General features: G+C 41.3%; 3 protein-coding genes across 8 annotated transcripts in view; 2 read left to right on the top strand and 1 right to left on the bottom strand.

The window, feature by feature from the left end:
- On the top strand, positions 1–11,482 carry ankle2 (ankyrin repeat and LEM domain containing 2). Of its 3 annotated transcripts, none has more exons than XM_068703892.1 (13): positions 1–135; positions 2,257–2,772; positions 3,249–3,440; positions 3,821–4,005; positions 4,614–4,802; positions 4,884–5,006; positions 5,415–5,478; positions 6,033–6,212; positions 6,305–6,407; positions 6,761–6,951; positions 7,153–8,005; positions 8,332–8,463; positions 9,478–11,482. In XM_068703892.1, the coding sequence occupies exons 2-13, from the start codon at positions 2,268–2,270 to the stop codon at positions 9,683–9,685; spliced, it is 2,925 nt and encodes a 974-aa protein (XP_068559993.1). In that variant the 5' UTR covers positions 1–135; positions 2,257–2,267; the 3' UTR covers positions 9,686–11,482. The 3 variants fall into 3 exon arrangements, with proteins under 3 accessions (XP_068559993.1, XP_068559994.1, XP_068559992.1); XM_068703893.1 differs by having other exon boundaries at positions 129–208; XM_068703891.1 differs by lacking the exon at positions 1–135 and adding an exon at positions 1,166–1,262.
- Positions 11,483–11,542: 60 nt separating this feature from the next.
- Positions 11,543–16,783, bottom strand: pgam5 (PGAM family member 5, serine/threonine protein phosphatase, mitochondrial). Of its 4 annotated transcripts, none has more exons than XM_068703896.1 (6): positions 16,204–16,783; positions 15,680–15,858; positions 15,326–15,451; positions 14,857–14,945; positions 14,102–14,235; positions 11,543–12,083 (listed from the first exon to the last, which is right to left on the bottom strand). In XM_068703896.1, the coding sequence occupies exons 1-6, from the start codon at positions 16,434–16,436 to the stop codon at positions 11,933–11,935; spliced, it is 912 nt and encodes a 303-aa protein (XP_068559997.1). In that variant the 5' UTR covers positions 16,437–16,783; the 3' UTR covers positions 11,543–11,932. The 4 variants fall into 4 exon arrangements, with proteins under 4 accessions (XP_068559997.1, XP_068559998.1, XP_068559995.1 ...); XM_068703897.1 differs by having other exon boundaries at positions 14,102–14,232; XM_068703894.1 differs by having other exon boundaries at positions 14,857–14,952; positions 15,327–15,451.
- Positions 16,784–20,305: 3,522 nt separating this feature from the next.
- Positions 20,306–24,751, top strand: part of zdhhc8b (zinc finger DHHC-type palmitoyltransferase 8b) — a 56,858-nt gene continuing 52,412 nt past the window's right edge. The window contains 1 exon segment of the mRNA XM_068703358.1: positions 20,306–20,588. Coding sequence (XP_068559459.1) covers positions 20,485–20,588 — 104 coding nt within the window. The 5' untranslated portion in view covers positions 20,306–20,484.

The raw sequence follows: 24,751 nt of genomic DNA, 5'->3' as shown, positions 1-24,751 counted from the left end.
CCCCCACGTTGAAGTCGTTATTTTTTTTTGATCAGGCTCTCTGTTAGACGGAACCGGGGTCCTCGCCCTCTTGCATTTTGAAACCGTCGCGGTGAAGAAGACACCTAGCAACAGTAGCCGGGGAGAGAGGAGGAGGTGGGCATGGCACTATTAAAATGATATGTTCAACTAGCAGTGCTTTGCGGTGGATAATTGTTTAATGTGTTCGGTAAGAATACAGTAACTGTGTTCTTAATCTACGTCATAATGTATGCTATTGCTAACCAGTGGCTTGGGTGATTAGCTTCTCGCCTTGCTAAATGGCTAATGACTGTTAGCATGCTTGTCAAACTCAGCTTCCTAAAAACGGATTGTTTAGCTAACGAACATCGCTCAAAATGTTCTTTGCTTCCAACTTTTAACTGTCAAATATCTTTTCTGGTAAATTAGGTTTCTTTTAGTTTTTTGTATGAATATCTTGAGAGCCATGTATTGCAGTTGTCTTGCCTCATACATGCCTGAACCAAGTTGGCCTGCATGGGGATTGTGTCAACAAATATATTCTTTCGTATTGCGTTTATACCAGGACTACATTTCCACCTATTTGTTATTTCGTTTATTTAAAATAGGTGAATTTGTTGTTGGCCAGAAGAACCTAAACTCGTGTTTGCTAGGTTATCGTTTCCTTGGATTAGTCACGTCTGCAATCGGAGAGTATGATGCTACATTCATGGCTTCGGGAAAAAACGTAAATTTAAGAGACGTCCTGGAAATACAATTAATAGCAGCTTTCTGATGTTCCTTTTATAATTGGCCAGCGAATATCCCAGAAAACCATTTTCCTGCACAATGCTTGTATACGAGCAAGCATACAATTGCATGCGATTGTAGGGTATTAAGATAATGTATAACTCCGTTTTTGTGAGAATAAAAGCCATTGTTATGGCACGTCACTGCCTGTGTTGTATTAACGTAACGTAACCGTGTCGTAGGTTGGTTGAGAATTACCTTGTTGATCTCTGTTTAGTGTTTTAGCGAGAAATGTGACAATTCACTTTCTATTCGGTGCCTATCACCCTCAGGTCCGTCCAAATGTTATGTTTTCCCACAGGTCTGGAATGCAGCGTGCGCCCTCCCTTGAAACTGAGCATGCGCAGAACATGTTGTAAACAATGAGACTATTCCAGACCGTCTCCAGCTTTGTGTCTATCCAACAGTTTATCTGTGCAAAATTAACAACGGTTTCTCTCAGCTCCGCGTATATTAAATAAAAATGTTCCATGGTAAGTATAGGGACACATTTGTTACCAGATGTCATCACGTACACTTTGATTTTTATCGACAGCTTCACCACTAAGACGTATCAAATGTGTTGCGTTACAGCTTGAAAACCCACCTCGAATGACATACTTGGGCGTGACAGCATGCGAATGAACCGACTATTATCGTTATAATGTTTCCAGTTTTCTATTTATTTGTAATCGTTGATATTTCACCCCAAAGTTGTGTACTTCACTCTTATCAGTCTAGATTTTCATCTGAGCAGCTTCGCTCATGCTCCCTGGCTGCTAAAGCGGGCTTGTTGGTTAGCAAGCAAGCTAGCAGATGCTAGTGGTTGGTTCTGATAAGATATAAAGTGTTGCATTCAAAATGTGGTTATCTGGGACTGCAGTAGCACTCGCTTTATTACACGCGCTACGTAATATATTTGTGCTGCCTGTCTGCAAATATTTGACACTGGAGGACAGGAATTTACTAAATCATTCTGTATTATATTTTACAATGTGTGGCAGCCTTATGGATGGCATTTACTATTAATATGCAGGCTGATGCCTTGCTAAACAAAGAACACTTTTGTCATTTATTTGATTCTCACCAATCTGACCATTGTTATGGTTCGTGCTAATATTACAATTTTATGAGTAATGGCCAAGCTTAGGCGTACACTAAATATTACCAAACTAGATGAAGTTATGTGTCCACACTGTTTAAAGGCAAGTATACATACATTTTCTGGATGTATGATTGTTATTCATTATACTTCCTGGAACTGACATTTTAAATTGGCGTTCACTAGTGGTTAAGAAACCATTCTGGAAGAATTTTGTCATTCAATTATATTTATAAGTGTGCTGGAGTATTAATTTAAACTTTTATTTAGTGGAAAGAAACCATTAAAAAGAGAGCTTAGTATCACATTTCTCTACATAGTGGTTATTACGTTTATCATCAACTGCTGGGGATAATTGCTGAGGTGTAATGTGTTTTGTGTTGTAGGGAGCTGAAGCATGGAGGTGGTTCTGAGCAGGCTGAGGGGGCTAAGTGCTGATGAACTGCGCGAGGAGTTTGCCCGAGCAGACGTCAAGTGTGGTCCTATTACCGCTACCACCCGAGCCACCTTTGAGAGAAAGTTAGCTCGAGTCCTGGCCGGGCCAGAGAGCAGCGCCACTGAATCAGACAACAGCTGCTCTTCAGCGGGTGTCTTGGGCGGTGCGGCCTCCAATGCAGATTATGCCAAACCTGTGTCGTATGCCACATCAGCAGTGGCACCCACCACTGCTGCAACAAGCAGCAAACTCGCTGAGGCATCCAGCGAAGAGTGTGACTTTGGCTACGGTGTGGGTCTCAACCCTCCAGAGGAAGAGGAGATCTCAGTAAACACAACCTCAAACAGCTCTGCGGAAGGCAGTAACTCTCAGTGCAAAACGGAAACTCCTTCAAAGTCAGCACAAGTGTCCCCAACCTCTTTTTTTGGAGTATGTCCACTGTGGGAAGATGTTTTGGCTAGAAATGGTAAGACAGACTCGGCTTGTTACTTGTCCAACATATTTCAGTGTTACATATAGAGTTTGCATCACAGTTCAGGATCACTTGCCAGTAATTTCACACAGTCAGAATGTTGAGAGGAAAGAGCTCTATTTTCTTTGATAAGTTAAACTTTTGGCTTCATACTGACTTAAGGCCAAAGTCCAGCCTAAAATATCGTGTGGCTTGCTTGTTTGTTTGTTTGTGAAACTTAATGTTTGTCCAGTTTCTGTATTTGTTTAGAGTACTTGCTGCTGTTGTAGTGTGAAATCCACATTTGTTTAGTGGATGAAAACATTAATTGTTATTTCTTTGGTGGTAAGCAAGCGGAATAGAGTATCAATCGAAATTAATCTTAAGCTAATGTTAACCTTTTTGTAGATCCCCATGAAAATATGATTTTACAGGCTCACTGAACAGAAGTTCAGAAAAGCTGATTCTCCGTGGGTTTTATTTGTCTGCAGAGAGAGCACACGTGTACACGGATAAGAAAGATGCCCTTCAAGCTGTTAAAACGATGAAGGGAGCCCGCTTCAAAGCCTTCCCCAACCGTGAGGATGCTGAGAAGTTTGCTAAGGGGGTCTGTGACTATTTCCCCTCTCCCAACAAATCTACACCTTGTGTATCTCCTGTCAAACCGGGCCTGGTCGTAAAGGGTAAGTAGATACATATCTCTGTTAAAAAGGGCCTAATCAATACTCTATTATTATTTTCTCAGAATCTCAATCTGGGTTTCATCAAGTTATGGCACTCTGCTCTTTTTGGTCATGTAGAAGGCCAGCACTCCTATAAACATCCACAATTTGTCTCATTTTCTGCAAGTCTGTCTTTTACTGCCTGATAGATCAGTGTACAGCAGATGTTTTTTGGTAGGACTACTCAATATAGCGGTGAGATCCATCATTCTTTCCAAATTTTTGTCAGGTCAATCGTAGCTGACACTAACAGATGCATGGGGCACACCAGCCTTGAACAATATCTGGAGTTTTTCACAGCCGTCCCTGTCCTTCACTTTCATTCTCCCTCTCCACTCCAGACAACATGGAGGTTGATACAATCAACCGGGAGCGGGCCAACAGTTTCAAGAGCCCACGCACCCAAGACCTGACCGCCAAACTGAGGAAAGCTGTGGAGAAGGGCGACGAGGTGGCCTTTGGCGAGCTGGTCTGGAGCAACCCACGCTATCTCATTGGTTCAGGGGATAATCCCACTATTGTGCAGGTGAGGAATTAATTTCTTGTGATGTTTTGGTGTTCTCAGTCTCAGATTGTATATTTATTGCAACTTTCAGAAACACAGAATTGATAAAAAACCTGTAGTAAATGATGAGGCAGCATTGTTTGAGCTCGTCTGAATAGTACTGTTGTGATATCTCAAACTCTGTGTGCTATTTATAGCGGTGCATTAGCCTTACTTAGAATGTTGTCGTATGTTGATACATGAACATCAGTGCAGGTCATTTTCAGGTAATGCCCTTGCAGTTGCTAAAATGAAAACAAAAATATGACCTAGTGTATCATTAATCTTGTATCTGTTTAAAGACACATTCAAGATATTCTTTTCTTTTTCTTTTTTTTGTCTAAAATTCAAAGTTTTAAATCAGTCTTAGAAATCAGTCTTTTTTTAACCAACATATTTGATGCTATTATATTAAAGATACCTACTGTTGTCATTAAATAAATGTTAGGTGTTAAATCCCTAACTTCAGCAGGTGATGTCGAGGTCAGATGCTGCTTTTAGGCTAAATGAAGCATTCTTTCCTGTAAGCAGGAGATTAAAGAGGATTATGTCTTGATCCATACAGTTGTTCCACTGTTTTCTCTTGTTAGGAGGGCTGCCGGTACAACGTAATGCACGTGGCAGCCAAGGAGAACCAGGCAGGAATCGCCCAGCTGCTGCTGGACACCTTGGAAAACCCAGAGTTTATGCGCCTCATGTATCCAGACGACCAGGAAGTTATGTTGCAGAAACGCATCCGCTACATTGTAGATCTTTACCTCAACACTCCAGATAAGGCTGTAAGTTCTTTTACCATACCAGCAAAATCAGATTAAATTAGATTCTAAATAATGTTCATATTGTTTGTCTTTATCTTCCAGGGCTTTGAAACACCACTCCACTTTGCCTGTAAATTTGGGTGCCCAGACGTGGTTAATGTCCTGTGCTCGCATCCTGACAGCGATAAGAACTGTAAGAACAAGGATTGCCAGAAGCCGTGTGATGTAAGGGAGTTTTATTTTTAACCCTTATTGAACTTTGTTACATGCGTACTGAGTAAGAGAATCTTCAGCATAGCCTGGGTTGTAGTTGCTGGTGGTTGTTACACAGAAAGATTTCATGAATGTGTACATATGGAAGCTGTCTAGCAGCGCCTCAGCCTTGCACAGTACTGCTGAACACTGGTGTCCTTGCAGTCGTTGCTGAGGGGAGGTACAGTTATGCTCACTCAGGTCTTGAAGCCGTGACCTTTTAGCTTGCTTTTTTTAATCTTTGGCAACAATCACTCACTGCACATTAAAGGCTAAAATTAGATGAGCATGAGCAAGTTTTTTCCCCAGTTAACCCAGCAACAGCTGTATGTTGTCAGGTGCACAAACTATATATCCCTAATTGTTCTTTCTTTTCCACAGCTTATTTGTAGCAGAAAAAATAAAACCCAAGAAGTGAAGCAGAAGATAAGTGACTATTTGGAGGGTAAGGACACACACATGTTTCTGAAAATATAGCAAGTCTTTGTTCCTCTTCTCCCCTGCTTCCTGGAGGACACAGGGAAGTACCATTTAGTGTACACACAGTGAATGTGTTCACAGAGAGACCTGATTAAGTAGAAGCAGCATGTTGCATCCTATAGTTTCAATTTGGCAATGTGCGTCAACATTGATTTTTCTTCTTTTTTTGTATCTGTTGTGTTAGCCATGGTGGCCGATATATAGAAATTAGGCTAAAAGCAACATTAGCAGGTTGAGGTGCTGTATAATTGGGTTAGTCCTTCAGAGTTACTTCAATAACTGGCTGTGGGTACTATTGAATACATTGCTAACCATTTTGTATTGACCCCTGAGAGTCAGCCTGAGCTGTGAAAAAAGTTGGATAATCTGACAATTGCAATGTTAGACTGGTACTGTACTGAAGTTGGAGAGAGAGCATGGCATTGGGCATGAAGTTCTGCATAGATGAGGTTTGATTCCCGCTAATCTCACTCAATGAAAATATATACGTAATATATGTCTTTTAATGTTGTCTCACAGACCGCTGCTTTATCCCTTTGCTGAGGGCAACCGACAACACCTCTCAGCCCGTCATTGGTGGTCTGTGGTCACCTGAGTCCTCAGAAAGTCTCTCGCTGACCCAGCGGCACACAAGAAGCCCAATGGATCCTGTGATGACTGTCACAGCCTTCGCTGGCCCACTGAGTCCTTCTAAAGCAAGTTCTCTACCCGATTACCAGTCCAACGTCTCATCATTGCGTTGCATTAAAAACATTCAGTGACCAGCGCATGTTGTTTCCTCCTGTAGGCAGATGATTTCCGTCGGTCCTGGAAGACACCGCCCAGAGACAGGGCGGAGCTTTTCCACCACATTCTTAAGTCTGATCCGGACCGTGGGGCAGAGAGAGTGGGCAGGTACGTCCACAACCATATTCTATATGTTGTCTCTATAACTTTCTATGTATTCTCAGATATATTGTGACACTACTGAAGGGTGATACTACTGGGCTTATTGCTGTAATTTTACTGCATTAAGGCAATAGTCTGGAGGTAATACTTTTTGAACTAGCAGAATAAACATGTTTTGTTTTAGGGGATTACAGACATGTTGGGCATTATAATTAAATAGTACCACATACTGCACCCTCCAAAGTGAGCATACAGTTGAATCCTCAACAACATTTGAATCACATTAGTACTGGAAATGGTTCAAAAGCACTATGAAAACACCCGTTTTTACATCTAAATAAGTCATCCTTTATCTACAGAGACCTGGCTCATGAGATGGGCCACCCGTGGGCGGAATACTGGGACTTTCTTGACAGTTTTGTGGATCTGTCATCAACTGACGGGCTCCGCAAGCTGGACGAGTACCTTAGCAAGAAGGACTTCAGTCCACGGGCTCACAAAGTGGCTGGAGAGAATGAGACCAGCAACAGGTTCAAAACCCCCTCTCCAGGTACCTTCACCTGCTCCATATTAGAGAAGCTGCAAGTGCTGAAACAAAAAATGCGCTGCACACATTCCAGATCACCTGGACATGGAAAAGATTTGACAAAGCTGCATAATCTCTTGCCATTAAGAATAATATGATAAGATTGCACTGTAATAATGACAAGTTGTTAAGTCTGTTTTGGTCATTCATCGTCCCTGGTTGCAGGCAAGCCCAAAAAGTTCTGCAACTCCATCTCTGTTGGTGCCTTCCTGGATGAGGGTGATGACATCAGCCTTGAGGAGATGAAGAACCGGCAGAACGCAGCACTCACCAGCATCACATCCTCTGCTGCGTCCAAGGACTGCCTGAAGGGAGCAGTGGGCGGCCACGAGTTCCACATCCTGCCCATCCCGCTGCACCACCGTGGGGCTGACCTGATCGAGACGGCGGCAGAACAAGACCTGCTGTGCTGCTGTGACGACAGCCTCCTGACGCCCGGCATTGTCTGCAAAAACGGGGTGTGCTCCTCCTCCAGAGATAGGACTCACAATGGAGACAAGGTGACTCCTCCTCGCACCTCTCCGTCCTCCTCCTGCCTGCTGTCGCCCATCTCCAATCTCATGGCGGAGTTTGAGCGCATGTCTCTGCAAGAGCCGCCGGACAGCCCCGCCAGCTGCAGGGAGCGGAGGAGCAGTGGCGGGAGCCGGCACAGCTCCTCCTCGGCCACAGACCTCAGCTCCGGGCTGAACCACCTATCTCTTGGTCACAGCAGTCAGGATGGTGAGACTGTGGAGGGGCCAGGCTGGAGAACGGAGGGAAGAGGGCCAGAGGAGAGGAGCAGCAGTGGCAGCTCAGAGGAGTACTTTGAAGCAGAGGAGAGTCTGGAGATGTTGGGCAGGACTAGGGGGTCAGTATCAGGGGGGCGCAACTTCTGCGCTCGGTCCAAGTCATGGGACCATGGGGGGAGGGACCTGAGCAGCTCTGGATCCTCTGGGTCCTCTTATAAGTCCCTAGATAACTCCAATGAGTTCCTACCCAGGACCCCGCCGCATATTAGAAGAGGACTTTTCATTGACGGGTGAGTCTGTCTCTGTGGAGGGCCATGATGTTGTCTTGAAAGAACTTTATAGTTGCTAAAATAGAAAATGTCTCTGATAATGTTCCACAAGATGATGTGACAAAATCTTAAGTAGCACATCTTGTTTAATAGTTTTGGGGTGCTATAGTCTCTAATACTAGGCCAGACAAGTATATTGCTACACCAGCTGACAACACACTCCAATTCAACTGCTATTTGAGGAGTGGGACAAGCAGCCAGTTACAAAAGGGTTTGATGATCACAAACTTCTGAGTTCCAATCATAATAATACATTAGATTAATCTTGTTAATTAATATTTTTACAGGGATTCACCGTCCAAGTTGGACAGAGAGGTCCTGTCAGCAATAGAAGGCTTAGACCTCGACCCCCAGAAGTATCCCAGCATTCACAAGTGGAAGAGCACAATGAAGTCGTACTCGACGTCGGACATGCAGAGGTTAGTAGGCGTAGCTGACATTTTATTGGAATGAATATTATTCTCTATTATTGGTTTCCTGATTATACTGTGTGTTCATGATGCTGCCCTGGCCTAAAAAGTGAGAATTTTGGTCTCAGTGGCTGATTTAAGTCTGATTATCAGATTATAGGCTAAATACTGCTGGGAAACATTTCAGTTTCAGAGTTAATTTTGGCACGAATGCATGACCTCTGTTGTTTGTCTCTTGACTATGATATTATTGACTATATTTACAGTCTTCATCATAAAAGCACATTTATGATAAGATTAGATAATCCTTTATTAGTCCCACAGCGGACAGTCTGTGTTCTCTAAGGTTGTTGTCTTTCTACACCATGACTAATAGGAAATGAAAAATGTAACTCAATATAGATTGTAATAGTCCTCTAATTGACAAAAATAATGGTCACATATTTTTACAAAAAAGCAGAGTAAGCATGGTTAGTGCAGTGTATATTCAACACAGATGTCTGGTGCAGAGAGGGCCTTTCTTTAACTTTTGCAGTTTTGTGATTACAGCCACAAGACATTTTGGGAATTATTTGAGAGGTGAAATGCCAGGGGGTGGAGTGTTTTCTTCCAGAAAATAAATATGGTGCTTTAAGACAAAATCAACAGCTTCAGCTCTTAGTAAAAAATGCCTCCACACTGGCAAAACGGGTTAAAGAGGCTCTTGAGATGCAAAAAGAATGTGTTTATTTCATGTGCGAAATGTGATGAAAAGAGGGAAAGTTTCAGTCATAGGACATAGCACCTTAGTTGCTGACAAACATGTGCGGTGTCTCAGTGTGTGGGAGAAGGTGTAAATCTCAGCACCAGGTGCAGTAATTGTTCAGTCAGTGTTTTTGATAAACAACCCTGTCAGCCCTATGCAGCTAGGTTGTGGTTGTTTTATGCTATGGGACAGTAAAATCTTTACTCATTGTACCTTTTCAGTATTAGTCGCAATATTGTAAAAGCAACTACTGACCGTTGTTGATGTGTGTTGTCTAGCTGGCCCAGCCCTGCGGTGGTAAAACCACGACTCAGGATGCAGCACCAGACTCTTGGGTCCCCGGTCAGCGGCATGATGTCTCCCACCGGTCGCTTCAGTCCTGCCCGGCACGCCGCCTCGCCAGACTTCAGCCCCAGCCGCTACAGCCCTGCCAATGCAAGCTACATCCAGCGCATCCGCCTCAAGCACTTGAACGAGCCTAACTGACCACTCTTCTCCCCCACCACGGCCATACCCTCTCCTAGCCCTAACCCCCAACCTCCATTTCCCCCTTAAAAATCCAGCTGCACCAGAGCTCAGAAACCCTATACCTAACAGAAATATGCACAAGTGTCTGGAAGATTTGTATTAATCATTTATGGTACTACTCCTATGTAATACAGGAACTCTCATCACGTTGGGTTGTGATGTACACTCAAGACTTTAAAAAGGAAAAAAAAAGAAACCTTGATAATTTATGTACTGTACGGATGTGGGCAATGTTGAATTGACGGTAATGTTATTTGTGGCAAGTGTGAAGCACCTGTATCATAGCCTGAGTCAACTTTTTTGAACATTGTGAATACAAGCCGCACTCCCCAAAGTTAGTTTGTCACTAAAACATTGGTGCGGAATCCTCCACAGGATTCTGTCACTGAGGATGTTCTTAAAAAAAAAAAAGACAAAAAAGTAAATTGTCTATTTTAAAAGTTATTTTTTGTATGTTGGTCAGTAGCACAAAAATGTAATGTTTTTATTAATGGTGTTAAAAGCGACTGCCATTTCCTATATTTTCCTCAGTTCAGGAATTGCCTTAATTTTCTGAAGTGATGGAACAGCTCTCTGTCAGTTCGGACACACTCTCTAGCTCCTACGTCAAATATCTGGAAATGGCAACCTCACTGGCTGCGTCATGCACAGATGATTAGGGCAAACATGGGAAAAACTGATTAGACTGAGATCTTCCATGTTTTTATTTTGTTCTTCAATAAATGCGTACATTTTCCGTCTTTTCTCGGTGGTTCCTGGACACGTCTTGACTTTTCCTTTCTGCCACAACCAGCGGCCTTAGACTGTGCAATTTGACATTTTTTTTCTCTGAAATATCTTTCATTCACAAGCATCTCCCACAGTGTGAGCGACAATATAAAAATCAATCTGGAAAGTGAAATTTCAAATTAGTCTCCACTGCGCTAAACCTTAAAATTGCCGCGTATGAGACCACCTTTAAGCTGTATTAAGCCATTTTTAATCACTAGGGGGAGGAAAGACTCCACAACTAAATAATGTATTTATTAGCTTATTATAGACCTCTTGTTAAAGAAAAACTGCCTTATGCTTACAGAGAACACAACTGATTAGGTGAGAGCTGCACAGAGTTGGATGTTGGTTCCAGCATTCGCAACCCTTTTCACTGTATAAACAGTTTGATACAGTGTTAATTTCAAAACTAGCACTTAAAAGAGCCCTAATGCCCAAAGTTATGTCCTGAATCTCTTCAATGGTTCAAATTGGCTTACAGTAAACTCATGTACACATGGCAGGTACTTGCATTTTTTTCAAAACATGTCTAATGGTTGAATGTGAATGTACAAAAACCTGCTGTATCCAAATTATTTTTTACTTAGGGATGAATTCACTGCTGTATGAGGACTTATCAGCTAAGTCTAGGACAAAAACAGCCAACCGTTTTAAATATTCAGATTGACTTGGGTTGAGAAAAACAAGTGTTCTGAATGTACATTTTTTGTTAACTAAACCTTTTATCCGAGAGCACAAACTACTTCACTGAGAAGATTGTATTGTTATCCGTGTGCTCTCAGGTGACAACAGATCTAATGCTGGTCTCTGAATGTTTATGAATGTGGAACTTTGCAAAAATGCACCTAAAAAACTTAAAACATGCTTCTTGTGCTTTTAGCATTCTGTGCTTTATCAAAAGTTAACTTTCATGGTGAATTCTCTTTCTGTATGTCTAGACCTCATTTGCTTTCAGCTAATCAATAAAACATCACTCGTATTTAATTGCTACTGCCTTATGTGCTTATTAGATATTTCAGGAAAGAAATGTGACGGAAACAGAAGAACCTATCATTTTCTTTTATTTACTACAGCTGCACCATACAACACTAATCTTCACACTTCAGCCTACTGTAATGATAGATGTAATGCTAAGAGCAAGATTTGCATTTACAACAGCTATACAAATACAACTTTTTTTTTGGTTTAAAAATCTGTCACTTGTGAAAAAAATCCTCAGTTACATTCAGGAGCAGCTGTTAATCACTTCTGCTGGCATTCTATGGCACGGAAGTAATCGCAACCACAGAGTCTCTCATTAGATGATGGTAGTTCAATTACAAAACAAGAACATCAAAAGTAATTTTCAAGACACTTAAGGAGAAAACTGAACTTTGACCCTGCAACCACCTGACCAGGCATCAGAGTCCCATAAACGTGCCGTGCGTTGGGCCGTCAGGTCCGCGTTAGTTTGTCCGGGGGCATGAATCCTGCGTCTCCCAGAGTTCTGAGGGCCACCCTGCCGCTAGGTCGAATGGTGAGCCATGTGATGCTGCCGTTATTCAGGCCCATACGTAACCAGCCCTCTGGAGGGAACTGTAGAGCCCTGAGAGAACAAAAGAAAGATATGAGCACTGGAGCTACTTTATATTTACACGGCACTTATTTAACAAAAGAATTTGATGTGTGATCTTGTCCTGTAAGTAGTCATTAAACCCTTATAGTTAACTAGATTATACTAAGTATATTAAAGTACTAAATGTCCCATCAGAAATGGGCAGTATTTCTATTACTTGTATTTGAAATGCGTATTTCAATTAGTTTAGAGTATTTTGTAATTTGTATTTAATAGGGCCGATAAAAAGTCTAACGTAATTTGTAACAAAATACTTTAGAGTGGAGTAATTTTGTATTTAAAATATTCAAAATACTTTCTCCATAAATTAAAAAACAGTTCACGAGATCAGTCTTCAGATCTTCAAGTTCAACGGATTGTCTGTCAAGGTAAATATTTTATCTGAGTGTGACAGATGTAAACTAGCTTGATGTATAATTTATGTCTGGGTCTGGCTACATAGCCTATTGTATGGTTATAATATCAAGCTAGCGATCGATGCTAACATGCCAATGACGCTAGCATGCTGTCTAGGCTAGTGCATAGCCAGTGTTTAGCAAGTTAGCTTATCAGTCGAGTAGCTAGCTATAGGAAGAGGGAGATTGGGAGCTTGTATGTTCATGATAACTTTATCAAGAGACGTCTGACCATCTAATCTTGTACTGTATTACAAGTTATGCTGTATCTTCTCAATGTGAATGTCATAATGCCATATCAATTGCTGGCTGATAATATAGTTCACAGTTAGCCAGGCTATGACAGTAGATGTCCATTTGTTAAAAAAAACAAAAAACATTAAATATCCAATTTTATTTAAAAGGCATATTATGAAAGTATTCTTAGTTTTATTATTCTACAGTTGGTCTCAGTACAGTCATTTATTTAGGCTCTTTACCTGTGTATAACTGGTTTTAATTCAATATTTTGCTTTTATAGTATACATAGGCCTAATCTGTGATGCTATTTATATGTGATGAATATTTTCTTGTTGATACAAAGCCAAGGTTTATGGGCTGTTAAGTCCCATTAATACACACACACATATATATACACATATATATATATATATATATATATATATACACATTATATATATATATATATATATATATATATATATATATATATATATATATACACACATTATATATATATATATATATATATATATATATATATATATATATATATATATATATATATATATACACACACACACACACACACACACACACACATATATATATATATATATATATATATATATATATATATATATATACACACACATATATATATATATATATATATATATACACACACACACACACACACACACACACACACACACACACATATATATATATATATATATATATATACACACACACACACACACACACACACACACACACACACACACACACACACACACACACACACACACACACATATATATATATATATATATATATATATATATATATATATATATATATATATATAAATAAATAAATAATCAAGTTGTTGTCTTTTAATAGCTTTGCTTAGTTATACTGACATTCTGTGACGGTTCACCAGAGCTTTGGTACATTATATAGCCCAAACCTGAATGCTCTGCTATACCAAATTGTGAGAAAACGGAAAATCCAGAAAAAAGTATTTTGTAAATACATACATGTTACATTATCTGGCACCAGTATTTTGTATTTTATTTTAATACATTTATTTGAGAGGTAATTTGTATCAAAATACATTTTGATGTATTTTTGCCCATCTCTGTGTCCCTTTTCAACCAGATGCACAGTCAACAAGAAATGCACAAAGCTGTATGTAGCAGCTAGAATATCAACATTAAACAGGAATTTCCTTAGAAGAATTCCATTAAGAGCACAAGGACAAGAGTGAAGCACATACTCAATAAAAATAATAGTTTATACACAATGGTTGGCAAAGCAAGAAGATCACACTCTAGCCTTAGCTGAGCGCAGATCGCCAGCGACACAAACCTGCAGACAAAGTAGCGGATGACATTGGCATGGCACACGATGATCTCGTAGCTGTCCTCCTTCTGCTTGGGGTCAGCCCGGTGGATGTAGCGGCGGAAGGCTGCCTCAATGCGAGCTCCATCTTCGTGGTACTGCTGGAGGATGGTAGAGAGGTTGAAAGCCAGCTTTGTCAAATGAAAGGGTTCTGTTTGAACCCCTCAATCAGAGCAGAGTCAATCGATGAGGCTGCTGTGCATTGTAGGGAATGTATGAAGAGTTTGGTTCCAAAATGAGGCCAACTATATGGAAAATGTTACTTCTACTAAAGCACTGAATCACTGAGGGCAGAAACTGTTTACATGAGTTATTTATAGGATTGAAATACAGTCCAACTATGTCTTTCTGTCATGAGGCTACCATGATCCAAGTTCTTCTTTTAGAGGGACGTTCCCCCGAGAAAGAAAACTCAACAGCAATGTTTCTTTCTAACATTAACATTTACCAACTAGTTATTTAGTAACGGATTATGTAATTTGTCAAATATAGTAGAAAGATTGATCATCAGCTGCCAGACTCCTTTAAACATAGCATTTTGGAAATTAACTCTTCCTACGACACATTCCTGTGATGGACTGGCTGATTTTTTTAACAAACACTCCACAGGCCACCTGCACAGACACACGAGCAGCAGAGAGATACCTAAACAAGGATGCGTAAATATAGAAAAGCAGTCCTACAACCCGCTCTAGAGGTAGAGTGCATGCATCTTCTCTCACCACAGCATCGGGCTTCCAGTGAGTGACGGGTGGAACGGGCTCAATTGGCGCCCCCTCTCTCAGCAGATCACAGCTCACGAGCTCCACTCCTAGACCCGTACGACATTCAGGGCAGGGGAAAATGTTAATATACATATAATAATATAATATACATTTGGGATGTTCGGCATTTAAAGCAGGTGCATTTCACAATGATAAACATGATATGAATAATGTATCAACAGTGGTATGTATTATCCAACAACTTGAACATGTGTCAAGCAGAAATATATTCCAAGTATGAAAATGTATCATTGACAGCATGACGGTAGCTAAACTACCTTAGCTGAAGACATAACAATATGTATGACGACTGTGGATATATAGCTAACAGAAAAGTAACATTACACCAGTACCATGAACCTTCTTTTTGGATTACTGGTATTGATCAGTGCAGCTCTAAAAATGAAGCGTGTCATCCATCCACTACCTGAGAGGTGTTTGCTGATGATATTGGCCGTCTCTGTGGCCCGGGCCATGCTGGAGTGGATCATGACATCATACTTGAGTCCCAACGCTGCTAACCGCTGGCCCGTGAACTCAGCCTGCTCACGACCTGGAAATGGAGACACAACCACCGTTAAAACAAATGTGGATAGGACAATCGGCAAGCAAAGAGATTGTTCTGCTGTCAGGGTGGTACAGTGCATGTATGTATACGCTCCACACTCATTGAAGCTGGTTCCAAGCGTCAATGTGTACTTGTGACCCTCTGTTTGACTGAAATGACTCTCCAGACTGCTGCCTCTTCAGCTTTCCAGGTGACTTGAGTGGAATCAGGTACCTAACGGAGTGAGGATCCTCTCCTTGTCCATGGTGCCGCTCAGGTTGTATTGGGAGTGTCTGATGAGGAGGATGTTGCGTGTAGCTTTTGGTTTACTGTTGTCCTGCTCAGAGCTGGGGTCTTCAGTTGCTGGAGTGGCCGTCGTCTTCTTCCCATTGGTCAGTGCAGATGGGTCTCTCCTAAACAAAAGGGTGAGATCAGGTGATCTTGAGATCAGGTGGCTTTGTCTGTCTCAATTAACTTGAGGGATGGGAAAGTGGGTTAACACAAAAGGATTTAAGATGATGATAAATATAATTGAACCTCTAAACCTCTTGTTTTTAAGAAACCCTAATCTAAACTCAAGCTATTTATAAATCAACCTAAATGTCACCGTGGTGGATAGCCAGCTATTAAGTCGATCACTATTTGACAGAGATTTGGCGTGGTGTATAGTCCATAAAGTGGTAGGAGGACAATTGAGGGGGTGAGGGGGGAATCAAATAACCAAACAGCAGAGAACCAGCGCGCGCAAAAGCACGTACTTATCCCAGTTAAAGTCCCACGCGTGTCCAGTCGATGCTGGTGTGTGGCTGGCAGGTGTCCACGCCGGCTGCGCCGCTCGAAGGACGGCCAATCTCGACCAACGACCGGCCGCCTCTCCTCCCCGCTGCTCACCGAAGTATCCGCGGGAGTCAGCGGCGGCTGCGGCGAACACTAGCACGGCAGAGCCTCCGGCGAACCCACAAATAAGTTTTAAAGTTTTTCTGTACGACATCCTGCGAGCCGCCGAAGAAGCAAACTATTGCTAGCTAATTAACGTTAGCCGAGCTTAACTGGTTTACCGTTAAGAAGGTGTTAACGCTAATGCTGTTTCCTCTTACAAATGTATGGCTTTCTAGTTACTCAACGGCGTTTGACTGTTAATTCCAACTCCATCAAGGGGTACAAAACACGCTTTCTGTGCCACGACATGTACCCGGGCGGTGGCTGTTAGCTGTAAACTAAAATTACCGTTTGCACCAGAGATAGCAAGCTAATAAAGGCAGCAGTTTCCTACAAACATTACGGTGACTCGCCCGAGCTTTCTTCTTCTTCTTCTTCTTCTTCTGCTTCTTCTTCTGCTTCTTCTTTGGGGTTTAATGGCAGCTGGCATCCTCAGTATTACATTACTGCCCTCTGCTGGAGTAAGTTAACTCCTACAGTGTCCGGTTTGTCACATCCTGGGGCCAGCGAAGGCCCTATTGAAACTGTGGCGTTTCTTCTTCTTCTGCCAAATTAATTGGCTTTTTAGGGGCTTTATCATGCTCAGAAACGTACCAATTTCGGCTTGCATATCAGGACTGGTGAAAAATGTTATATTTTAGGAGTCTCGCATTTGGGTATTGGCTCTATAGACCACAGCTGAAAACAAAAAGAGCCAAGACAGCATCAAAAAACAGGAGTCAGAAATAACCCATCTTAAGAAAAGTCTCTAACTCCAGGAGGAAAAGATGGAAGACAACCAGGAGAACTCTGATGAAAACAACCAACTCCTGGATGTCTTCAAGACAAATGAGGGTCTGTCTCAGATCCTCACAGAGACCAGAAACCAGCTGAGCAGCAAAGAAGATGAACTCCTCCAGAGTGAAAAAGCCTCCAAGACACACAGTTGTCCTCACTGCCAGAGCAGCAGTGTTTCCTCTCTGTACCTGTCGAACTAACACCGTAACATGAATAACCACCTGCATTCTGTATTTATAAGGTGTACTGTGTCCATTTCTACTGGAATAATAAGTTTACATGTATACATTCAGATCATGAATTCATTATTCAACAACCCAGAATGTAATTATGGTTTATTTTGAAATAGTAAAGAACGCTCATCATTATTCCCTGAAGCCCAAGATAACATTTTCCATATTATTTAACTTTTTTTATTTTTTTTATCAGAACAACAGTCAGATATTGAGTTTACTATCACATAAACAACTGGGAGAACTTGCCAATTTCTTGACATTTTTGCTTAAAAAACGGTAATCACAGTTGATGCCGATTAATCTTCTGTCAATTAACTAATACATTTTTGATTTCAGTACTATGGTTGGTTTCAGGGCATTCAGGTGAAAACTACATATTCACTTTTAAATCCGTTTAAATCAAGTTCCTTACCAAAGGCTAAGGAACAAACTCAATCAGTTGAGTTTTATGATGCTGCTGCTGAATTTCTCCCAGTTGCAGTAAATTCCTTAATTAGCCTTCACAAATTGTCCATTTCGCCTGTCTCTAAGTTTATTCTTTTGTCAGTATTTGTTGACAAATATGGCACAAAATCAGTTTTTGTTGAGGAAGTTACATTTTTATTTGGCTATTGTCTCATGTTCATTAAAAAAATCATTTCTTGTGGGCCCCCAGAAACCAGGGGCCCAATCGCTTATTGGATAGGACCGACTCTGCTTACTTGCATCTTTCCCCGGCTTCCTTATGGGGACAATAATCACCTCCTTCCAACTCGCTGACCCTCCTCACACACTTTATTGTACAGTACAAATAAACGCATTCAATCCTCCTGCCCTTTATTGTTTAAACATTATATAGCATATCCTTTCATGTCATTTCATCTTTTACAAGCCCATTTTTGACTCTCCCAAAATGAATGGAACACTCTGCTCATCTTTAATATTTTCCTTCTCCCTTAAAAGCACAAACAGTGAGATTTTCCTAAAAAAACAAGACTCATCCAAAAAGAATCCCTCTCAATCATCACTTATTAGCCAAAAGAAGTGTGTCTGTATCTGCAGAGACCATGTCCTCTGCCTGTATTTCTTATTTTGCTGCTGGAACGTTTGGGCATCAACCTCTATGTAATACAAATACATTATATCGTTTTTTTTACATACGACTGGACAATAGTCACTACCTATAGTTCTTCTTGGTATACTTTCCAATCACACATTGGAGCAATGTTATGAATTATCCATCATTTAAGCACACTGAATTCCCCTCATCTAACAAATCATGAATGACACGACCATTGCCATTAGTTTTCCCTCTCCCTCACCAGCAGTGATGTTCCAACACCACACACTGCTTGGTCTTCTTTGTCCTTTTATGTATTTTAAGTTTGTTCGACTCTCTCTTACAAGGGTTATAAAACACAACCACTAATGTCTTCCATTCAGCCCACACTTTTACCACCACATAATTACTGCAGTTTATTTCCTATACCCAGTAGCCTACTCGACAGGGAGTTCCTTGTCTAACAAAGATATATAACTCGCTGACCCAATCCCAATCTCCACACTCACGGACTCATTGAGTCTGTGAGGGTTTGGGGCTGTCCCACTGACAAATCAGCGAGTGTTTGAGGGCTCTCTCGCTAAAAATGTTGAGCCCTTTATGAACACTTTCCGTAAGTCTCCACTTTGCCTGAGGAAAGTAACCACAATTCAAAGCAATGTGACGTTAAACATGGAGTGACCAGTGGAAGCCAGAGACGTAAAAAAAGGTAAACAAAGAGGACGGCACATGTGTGTTCAGCCATATCAGAAATATTACGGATTAAAGATGGAACATAAAAACACATGAATCAGAGGAATGGAAGCAGAGATAATATTACACAGATGTATTCATACAACATTTAATTTTCTCATTGAAGCTGTTTTGATAAAAACGAGTAAATAGATTATTTGAAATGACCTCTCATTTTGTGAGGAAAGAGCCTGGAAGACGTTCAAATCAGGGAGTTAACTGTATAAAATAAATACACACAATTGTACATAATATTTGTAGACGTGATATGCTGCAACAAAGTGCTGTCCCATTCGTATTTAAACCATTTCAAGGCCCTTACAGTCTCTCACGCTCAGTAATTCCTGAGGTTCAGTGTTTAAGGCTTTAGGGGGGACTTTTGGGATTAGACCACTGTCTCTCCTCCCCCCTGACACTCCCACCCATGCTCCCATTTCTTCCGCCTTCCTTCTTCCGCAACGGTGACGACTTCCGCTCCTCACCCCCGCCCACGGGCAGTTAGCGTTTGCAAGTGTGCGCAGATCCCAACATGTGCCGCATGAGGGCGCTGTAATCCGTAAATCCACAGTAGTAACTACAGATAGAGTTGCCCTGATTATTATTCTCTCGCTACTCCCTGTTGTAGCGCCACTGTGTGCTAAAATCCATTCAACATGCAACATTTCAATGGGGCCAAACTAATGAGCTTATGAGACACTGGTTTACATTGTATAGCCGCACAAATTGAACCAACAGTTACAGTAACATTTCAACTCTCTTGAGGACACATGGACGCGCTCAAACAAACATTAAACTGCAAGATTCTAAGTGAAGTTTGGTGTTTCTCTCCGCCAAGAGAGCGCTGCCTGTCATGACCAACATTAGACTAGTCCCCCTCAACTGTGAGAGACATTTTGATTTTCCATTAATCTAATATAGATGATTATTGATCGAGTCGGTGAGAATTTGTGAGACAAATATTATTATTTTAATTTGCGAGATGTCCGTGTAACAAATAAATCGTGCAGAGCGGCAATCAATATTACTGCTCCGATCTTTTACTTCTGAAGACACTTGCACGGTTTGCACGGAGGCTCCACCTTTTCAAGCGGTTCAGTGACCTCACCAGTGGGCTGGATTGTAAGGGTGGGATTTCCAGGCTTCCAGTGAGTGAGCGCTGTGTATTCCTGCCTCTCTATCTTAGGATCTATGCGGCTTCAACGATAGCAAAGAGGTACCTTTAAAAAGCCACAGAGAGGCCTATATATTGGATCTTTTTTTTCTTCTACATGCGACTCCAATCGGAATAAATAATAGAGGAATGTGGAAATTACAGAATGCCCAACAGCGCTGGAAAGAGATTTAAACCCACCAAATACATCCCAGTGTCCACTGCTGCCACACTCCTTGTGGGATCGACCACTTTATTTTTCGTCTTCACGTAAGTTTGCATCGCTTCTTGTTCTCATTCGTTGCGTGCCGGGGTTTTCCTACACTGTGTTGTAGCCACAGATTACACAGACGAGAGTGGATTTGCAGCTCGGAAGTTTGCATGAGTGGATTCAGTCACTCAGGTAGAAGAAGTGATTATGTAGGAGTATAACGTTATCTATCCCAACGGGGAATCTGCTAGCGGTTCTGAAATGGGGTTTTGCAAAACGCAGTGCCTTCATGAGCAGCCTCCGACAGACCATTCAGCCATAGGCTAAGACCTGCGAGGCAAACTTCCAATAAGCCATACAAGTTTAACGCCGCTATTATCGTGCAGGAGACCACAGCTTAGGCCGCAGTTACTCACTTTCCATTGAAGAAATGCCGCAGGCAGTTGTTGATACAATTAAAATGGTTGCATTGGCTCAGCGGGCGGTTGTGTTTGATTCATGCTCACTCGGTTGGGATAGATACAGTGTCACACAACCTATCAAGAGGCATTACAGTCATGGTAAGCCTGGCGTCTCCACAGTGGGAGTCCTGCAGGAGTCCTCCACCTATAGGTTCTCTTGCATCTACCACCATGTGTCACCATATGTGTAGCCAACACAGCCATTTAGGTTTTCCTTTGAAGGAAAAGAGGGATTATGGGCAACCCCTGAGCGAGTACACACGTCCTCAAATACAGATATTAATTCACTTGTAGTGAATTTCTATGTTCTGACAAGCCAGGTGACAGTGGTTTATCCACACCAGTTGCAATCAGGATGATAACATAATCACTCACCCTATCAGCCAGCCTCATCGTCCCGGACCCCTTCCATCTGTGGAAAGAGGTAGTAAGTGTCATGAATTTAATATAGAGCTTTCACTGTAGGTTGGGAGATAACAGAGTGATGTGTCTGGTCTAAATCATCAGTCCCACATACATGTTCCTCTAGTGCTGATCCCCAGGTGAATTCCTTATCAGTGAAATTATTAGCTCGATCGAAGGAATCAAGCTAATAATTTCACTGGGGGGGGGGGGTTAAAATCATGTTGGAATCCTCTGATCAAGACTGAGGACTATTGGGAAACATCATCCAACCTTTAGCCTATGCAGTCTTGTTGTCTGCCAAAGTATAAAACTGCAGAATGTGATAAGTCTCTCTCCAAATGTGGATGGGTTTAACATTGTTTTAAAGACCACATGTTATTGTGGCTAATGGGAACATTATGGATGTGTAGGTAATGTGTCACTGTTTTCATAATAAGCAATTTCTATGATTTATAACATATATTTTCACTTAATATGTCTCCAATTAACAGCTGTTTTTGATCCAATACTGTGTGTGTTTGTATCAGTAAATAATTTATTGCTTTTTGACACAGATCTGTGTTAGATGCAAAAGTGTGACACCAAATGTGTTCTTCACTTGCATGAACGAGAACAAATGCAGGAAGACACAGAAAATGCTTAAGCTGCACCCTAAGTGGTTTTGCATTCTCAGTCTCAGGTCAATGACCGAGACTGAAGGAGACATATGGTGTTTGCGGGTTTGCGTCTTTAGGTCGGATTTTAGCTTTAAAAATCCCAGCACTCCTTGGTGTAGTGGCTCGGGCTTTGTATAAACAAATTACCTGATTTACAAGCCTTGCAGTGAAAATAATGTGTTGCGATTTAATAAGAGATCTGCATTTTGTTTGCAAATAGCAGGAGTCAGATTTTTTTTTTAGTAGCTGCTCTTTTGCTGGGGTTCACGTCAATCTACGCATCAAGGTCCACCCCCCCAGCAGATGGTTCAAGGATGAGGATTAAGACTTTACTCGGTTGCTCCTTCATTTCCCAGTAAAAGGTCTGGAGGATTGAGTCGCACATAATGGAACCCCCTGGGGAGCAGTGCACATCCAAACTAGGCCATGTCTCCTCATTCTCAAACAGACATAGAGAGTCCATCATGTTGAACCCAGTCTAGCCGTGTCTTTGATTGGAGTACAAAGCTACACGTACAAACCATAAAACAGTGGTGTGGTATCTACATTTTATTAACCAGAATAACATACAACAAGTGCAAAAGTAGGAACAGTTTACATTTCTATGTTGCCAACTTTGTTTGGCAACCACAAGCTTAGACATGCAGGGGTTAAAGAACTATACTATACTAAGTCCATCATATACTCTCATGTGCAGCAGAGTGCCAGGGACACAAATCTTTTTTTATTTCTAGGCCGCAGTGTGTTAAAGGTCCTGCTGTTGCCAGCAGGCCACTTGGTGTCATATGGGCAATGGAGGATGAGACTTGGGGCCAGCACTGGCTCACACACACCAGCACACTGTCCATAGTGTGTCACTGTGTTTGGCTTACTAATGCCTGACAGTTTGTGTTTCTCACATGGATTGAATTAGAACACATTAGTACAGAATTATTTATATCTCCACAGCATGACCACGACAAAAAAAATACTGATGATAAATTAAGCTTTTAGTCAAGTTTTAGCCACCATAATATTGTCCCAGCCTGGTTCTATAACTAGATTCTATTATACAGTAGCTTAGACCTGTCACTGTGTCTAAATTTGTCCCAGCGCTGTATGGCTGCACTGAAGAAGCTTTCTTTTACCTTTAACTAATCCCTCATTATGGCTTCATCACTGCCCTTGACCATATGCCAAAATGATAACCTGTTCAGGACACTGAATTGCCAGGCAGCCTATTATCATTTGTTGCCAAGCCTAATAGTCCAAACTTTAGAGTATGTATGGATAAATGTGTGGAAACTATCAATTGATCATCTGCACAAGACCTTGTTACAGCAGTTTCTGCTGCGTGAAGGTGAATTACGAGAGAGGTAGTCGGTGGTAGAGCCATAATCACCAGGCTGAGAGCAGCGCTGCACATAAGAATAAGCCTGTCAGGAATCTAATCTTCAGCTTCCACATCTGTTTCCTCCTTTTCACTGTATATCGGTTGAGTCGTACTTCATTCAGATCCTACCCAATGCATTGTTTTTCATTTGTGCTCCACTCTGAGGTTCTTGAAGAGATTTTTAAAGGTATTTTAAGAGTGCAGAGTTGTCGAAACATAGGAAAGAGGGGGATGATGCACTGTTAAAACAAGTGCTCATATATTTAACCCATTAGGTTATGGTACATATATGGTTAAATTTAGAGCCATTTACAGGGTTAATTATATAGAACCCCTGTATATAGTTACCCCATTTACACAGGACAGGATCTCGCCACCACATCCTCCTTCTCTGCCTTAGCGGTATGGCCAATTGTAACTAGTGTTAGCTTAGTGACTCTCTTGAAATAAAATATCTTTAATAAAAACTGAGAGAAGGCTTACTTATCAAGCCATTTCTACATTAGCTATTATTCTATGCTGTTTTTGTGAGCCACCTAATCTATTTACAGGGAAATTGACATTTCAAGTTGGGGTCATCCCTATATTCCTAGGGTCCTCGTTGTAAGAGAGGGCTAGCTTCACAGTTCAAAGGGAGATGGATGTGTCAAATGCAGTTTGAATGGTAAAAATCAATTAAGCCATTGTGGAGATATCGATGTCGAAAGTCAGGAAAACTGTCTTGCTGGCAAATTTGAGGGCATAGGTCATAACATCAGCAGGTGATAAGCTGTAGGTGGGTCATTTCTACCTAACTGACCCAGGGAAACATACATGTTGAAATGCTCATGCTAAAGAAACAGTACAAGAGAATAGTGTAAATGAAATAGAGTGGAAACTGTGCGTTACTGCAGACTGCCTATAGGCACAGCAGCCGTGTAGCTCTCCTCACCAGTAGCTGAGAAGCCTCTTCTAGTTTCTGTACAGATATAATTTTGAACCTTTTTGTGGCAATATTTCCGTGAAATATATTTGAAATGCATAATGTGGGCTAACATTTTATTTTTTACAAGTATGTAACTTATTTTACATTCAGCAGATGGCCAGAGTTGTTGGTAATGTCTCTTTGTTCACCTGTCCCCTTCTCCCTTTGCAGTGTTGTGGTTTTTTGCGTCTTATTCATTGAAAATCTAAAAGCATAATTGAATGCTGGTTCATTGATCTTAATCCCCGCCCCGTGTGTGATTATGTATGCGGAGCTGCTGTTGTGTTTTTGTCAAGGGGTTCAGTAAACAAGCTTGTAACCATTAATGCTTCACTGCTTGGTATTAGTATCCATTAGAGCCCGT

The sequence above is a fragment of the Cebidichthys violaceus genome, unplaced genomic scaffold (assembly GCF_023349555.1).
Source record: "Cebidichthys violaceus isolate CVI_PGR_0920_01 unplaced genomic scaffold, fCebVio1.0.p SCAF_9, whole genome shotgun sequence".
NCBI classification, from domain to species: domain Eukaryota; kingdom Metazoa; phylum Chordata; class Actinopteri; order Perciformes; family Stichaeidae; genus Cebidichthys; species Cebidichthys violaceus.
The sequence above is the reverse complement of the archived record's forward strand: the minus strand, read 5'-3'. Positions and strand labels throughout refer to the sequence as shown.

What these genes read in the sequence shown, in the direction of transcription:
- ankle2 (XM_068703892.1), top strand. Translation starts at nt 2,268, where the DNA reads ATGGAGGTGGTTCTGAGCAGGCTGAGGGGGCTAAGTGCTGATGAACTG. An exon ending in TCAACACTCCAGATAAGGCT is followed by an intron (nt 4,803 to 4,883) that starts GTAAGTTCTTTT and finishes TTTATCTTCCAG; the next exon opens with GGCTTTGAAACACCACTCCA. An exon ending in TCGACGTCGGACATGCAGAG is followed by an intron (nt 8,464 to 9,477) that starts GTTAGTAGGCGT and finishes TGTGTTGTCTAG; the next exon opens with CTGGCCCAGCCCTGCGGTGG.
- pgam5 (XM_068703894.1), bottom strand. Translation starts at nt 16,436, where the DNA reads ATGTCGTACAGAAAAACTTTAAAACTTATTTGTGGGTTCGCCGGAGGC. An exon ending in TGGGACTTTAACTGGGATAA is followed by an intron (nt 15,859 to 16,203) that starts GTACGTGCTTTT and finishes CCTTTTGTTTAG; the next exon opens with GAGAGACCCATCTGCACTGA. An exon ending in ACTGGAAGCCCGATGCTGTG is followed by an intron (nt 14,236 to 14,856) that starts GTGAGAGAAGAT and finishes ACCATCCTCCAG; the next exon opens with CAGTACCACGAAGATGGAGC.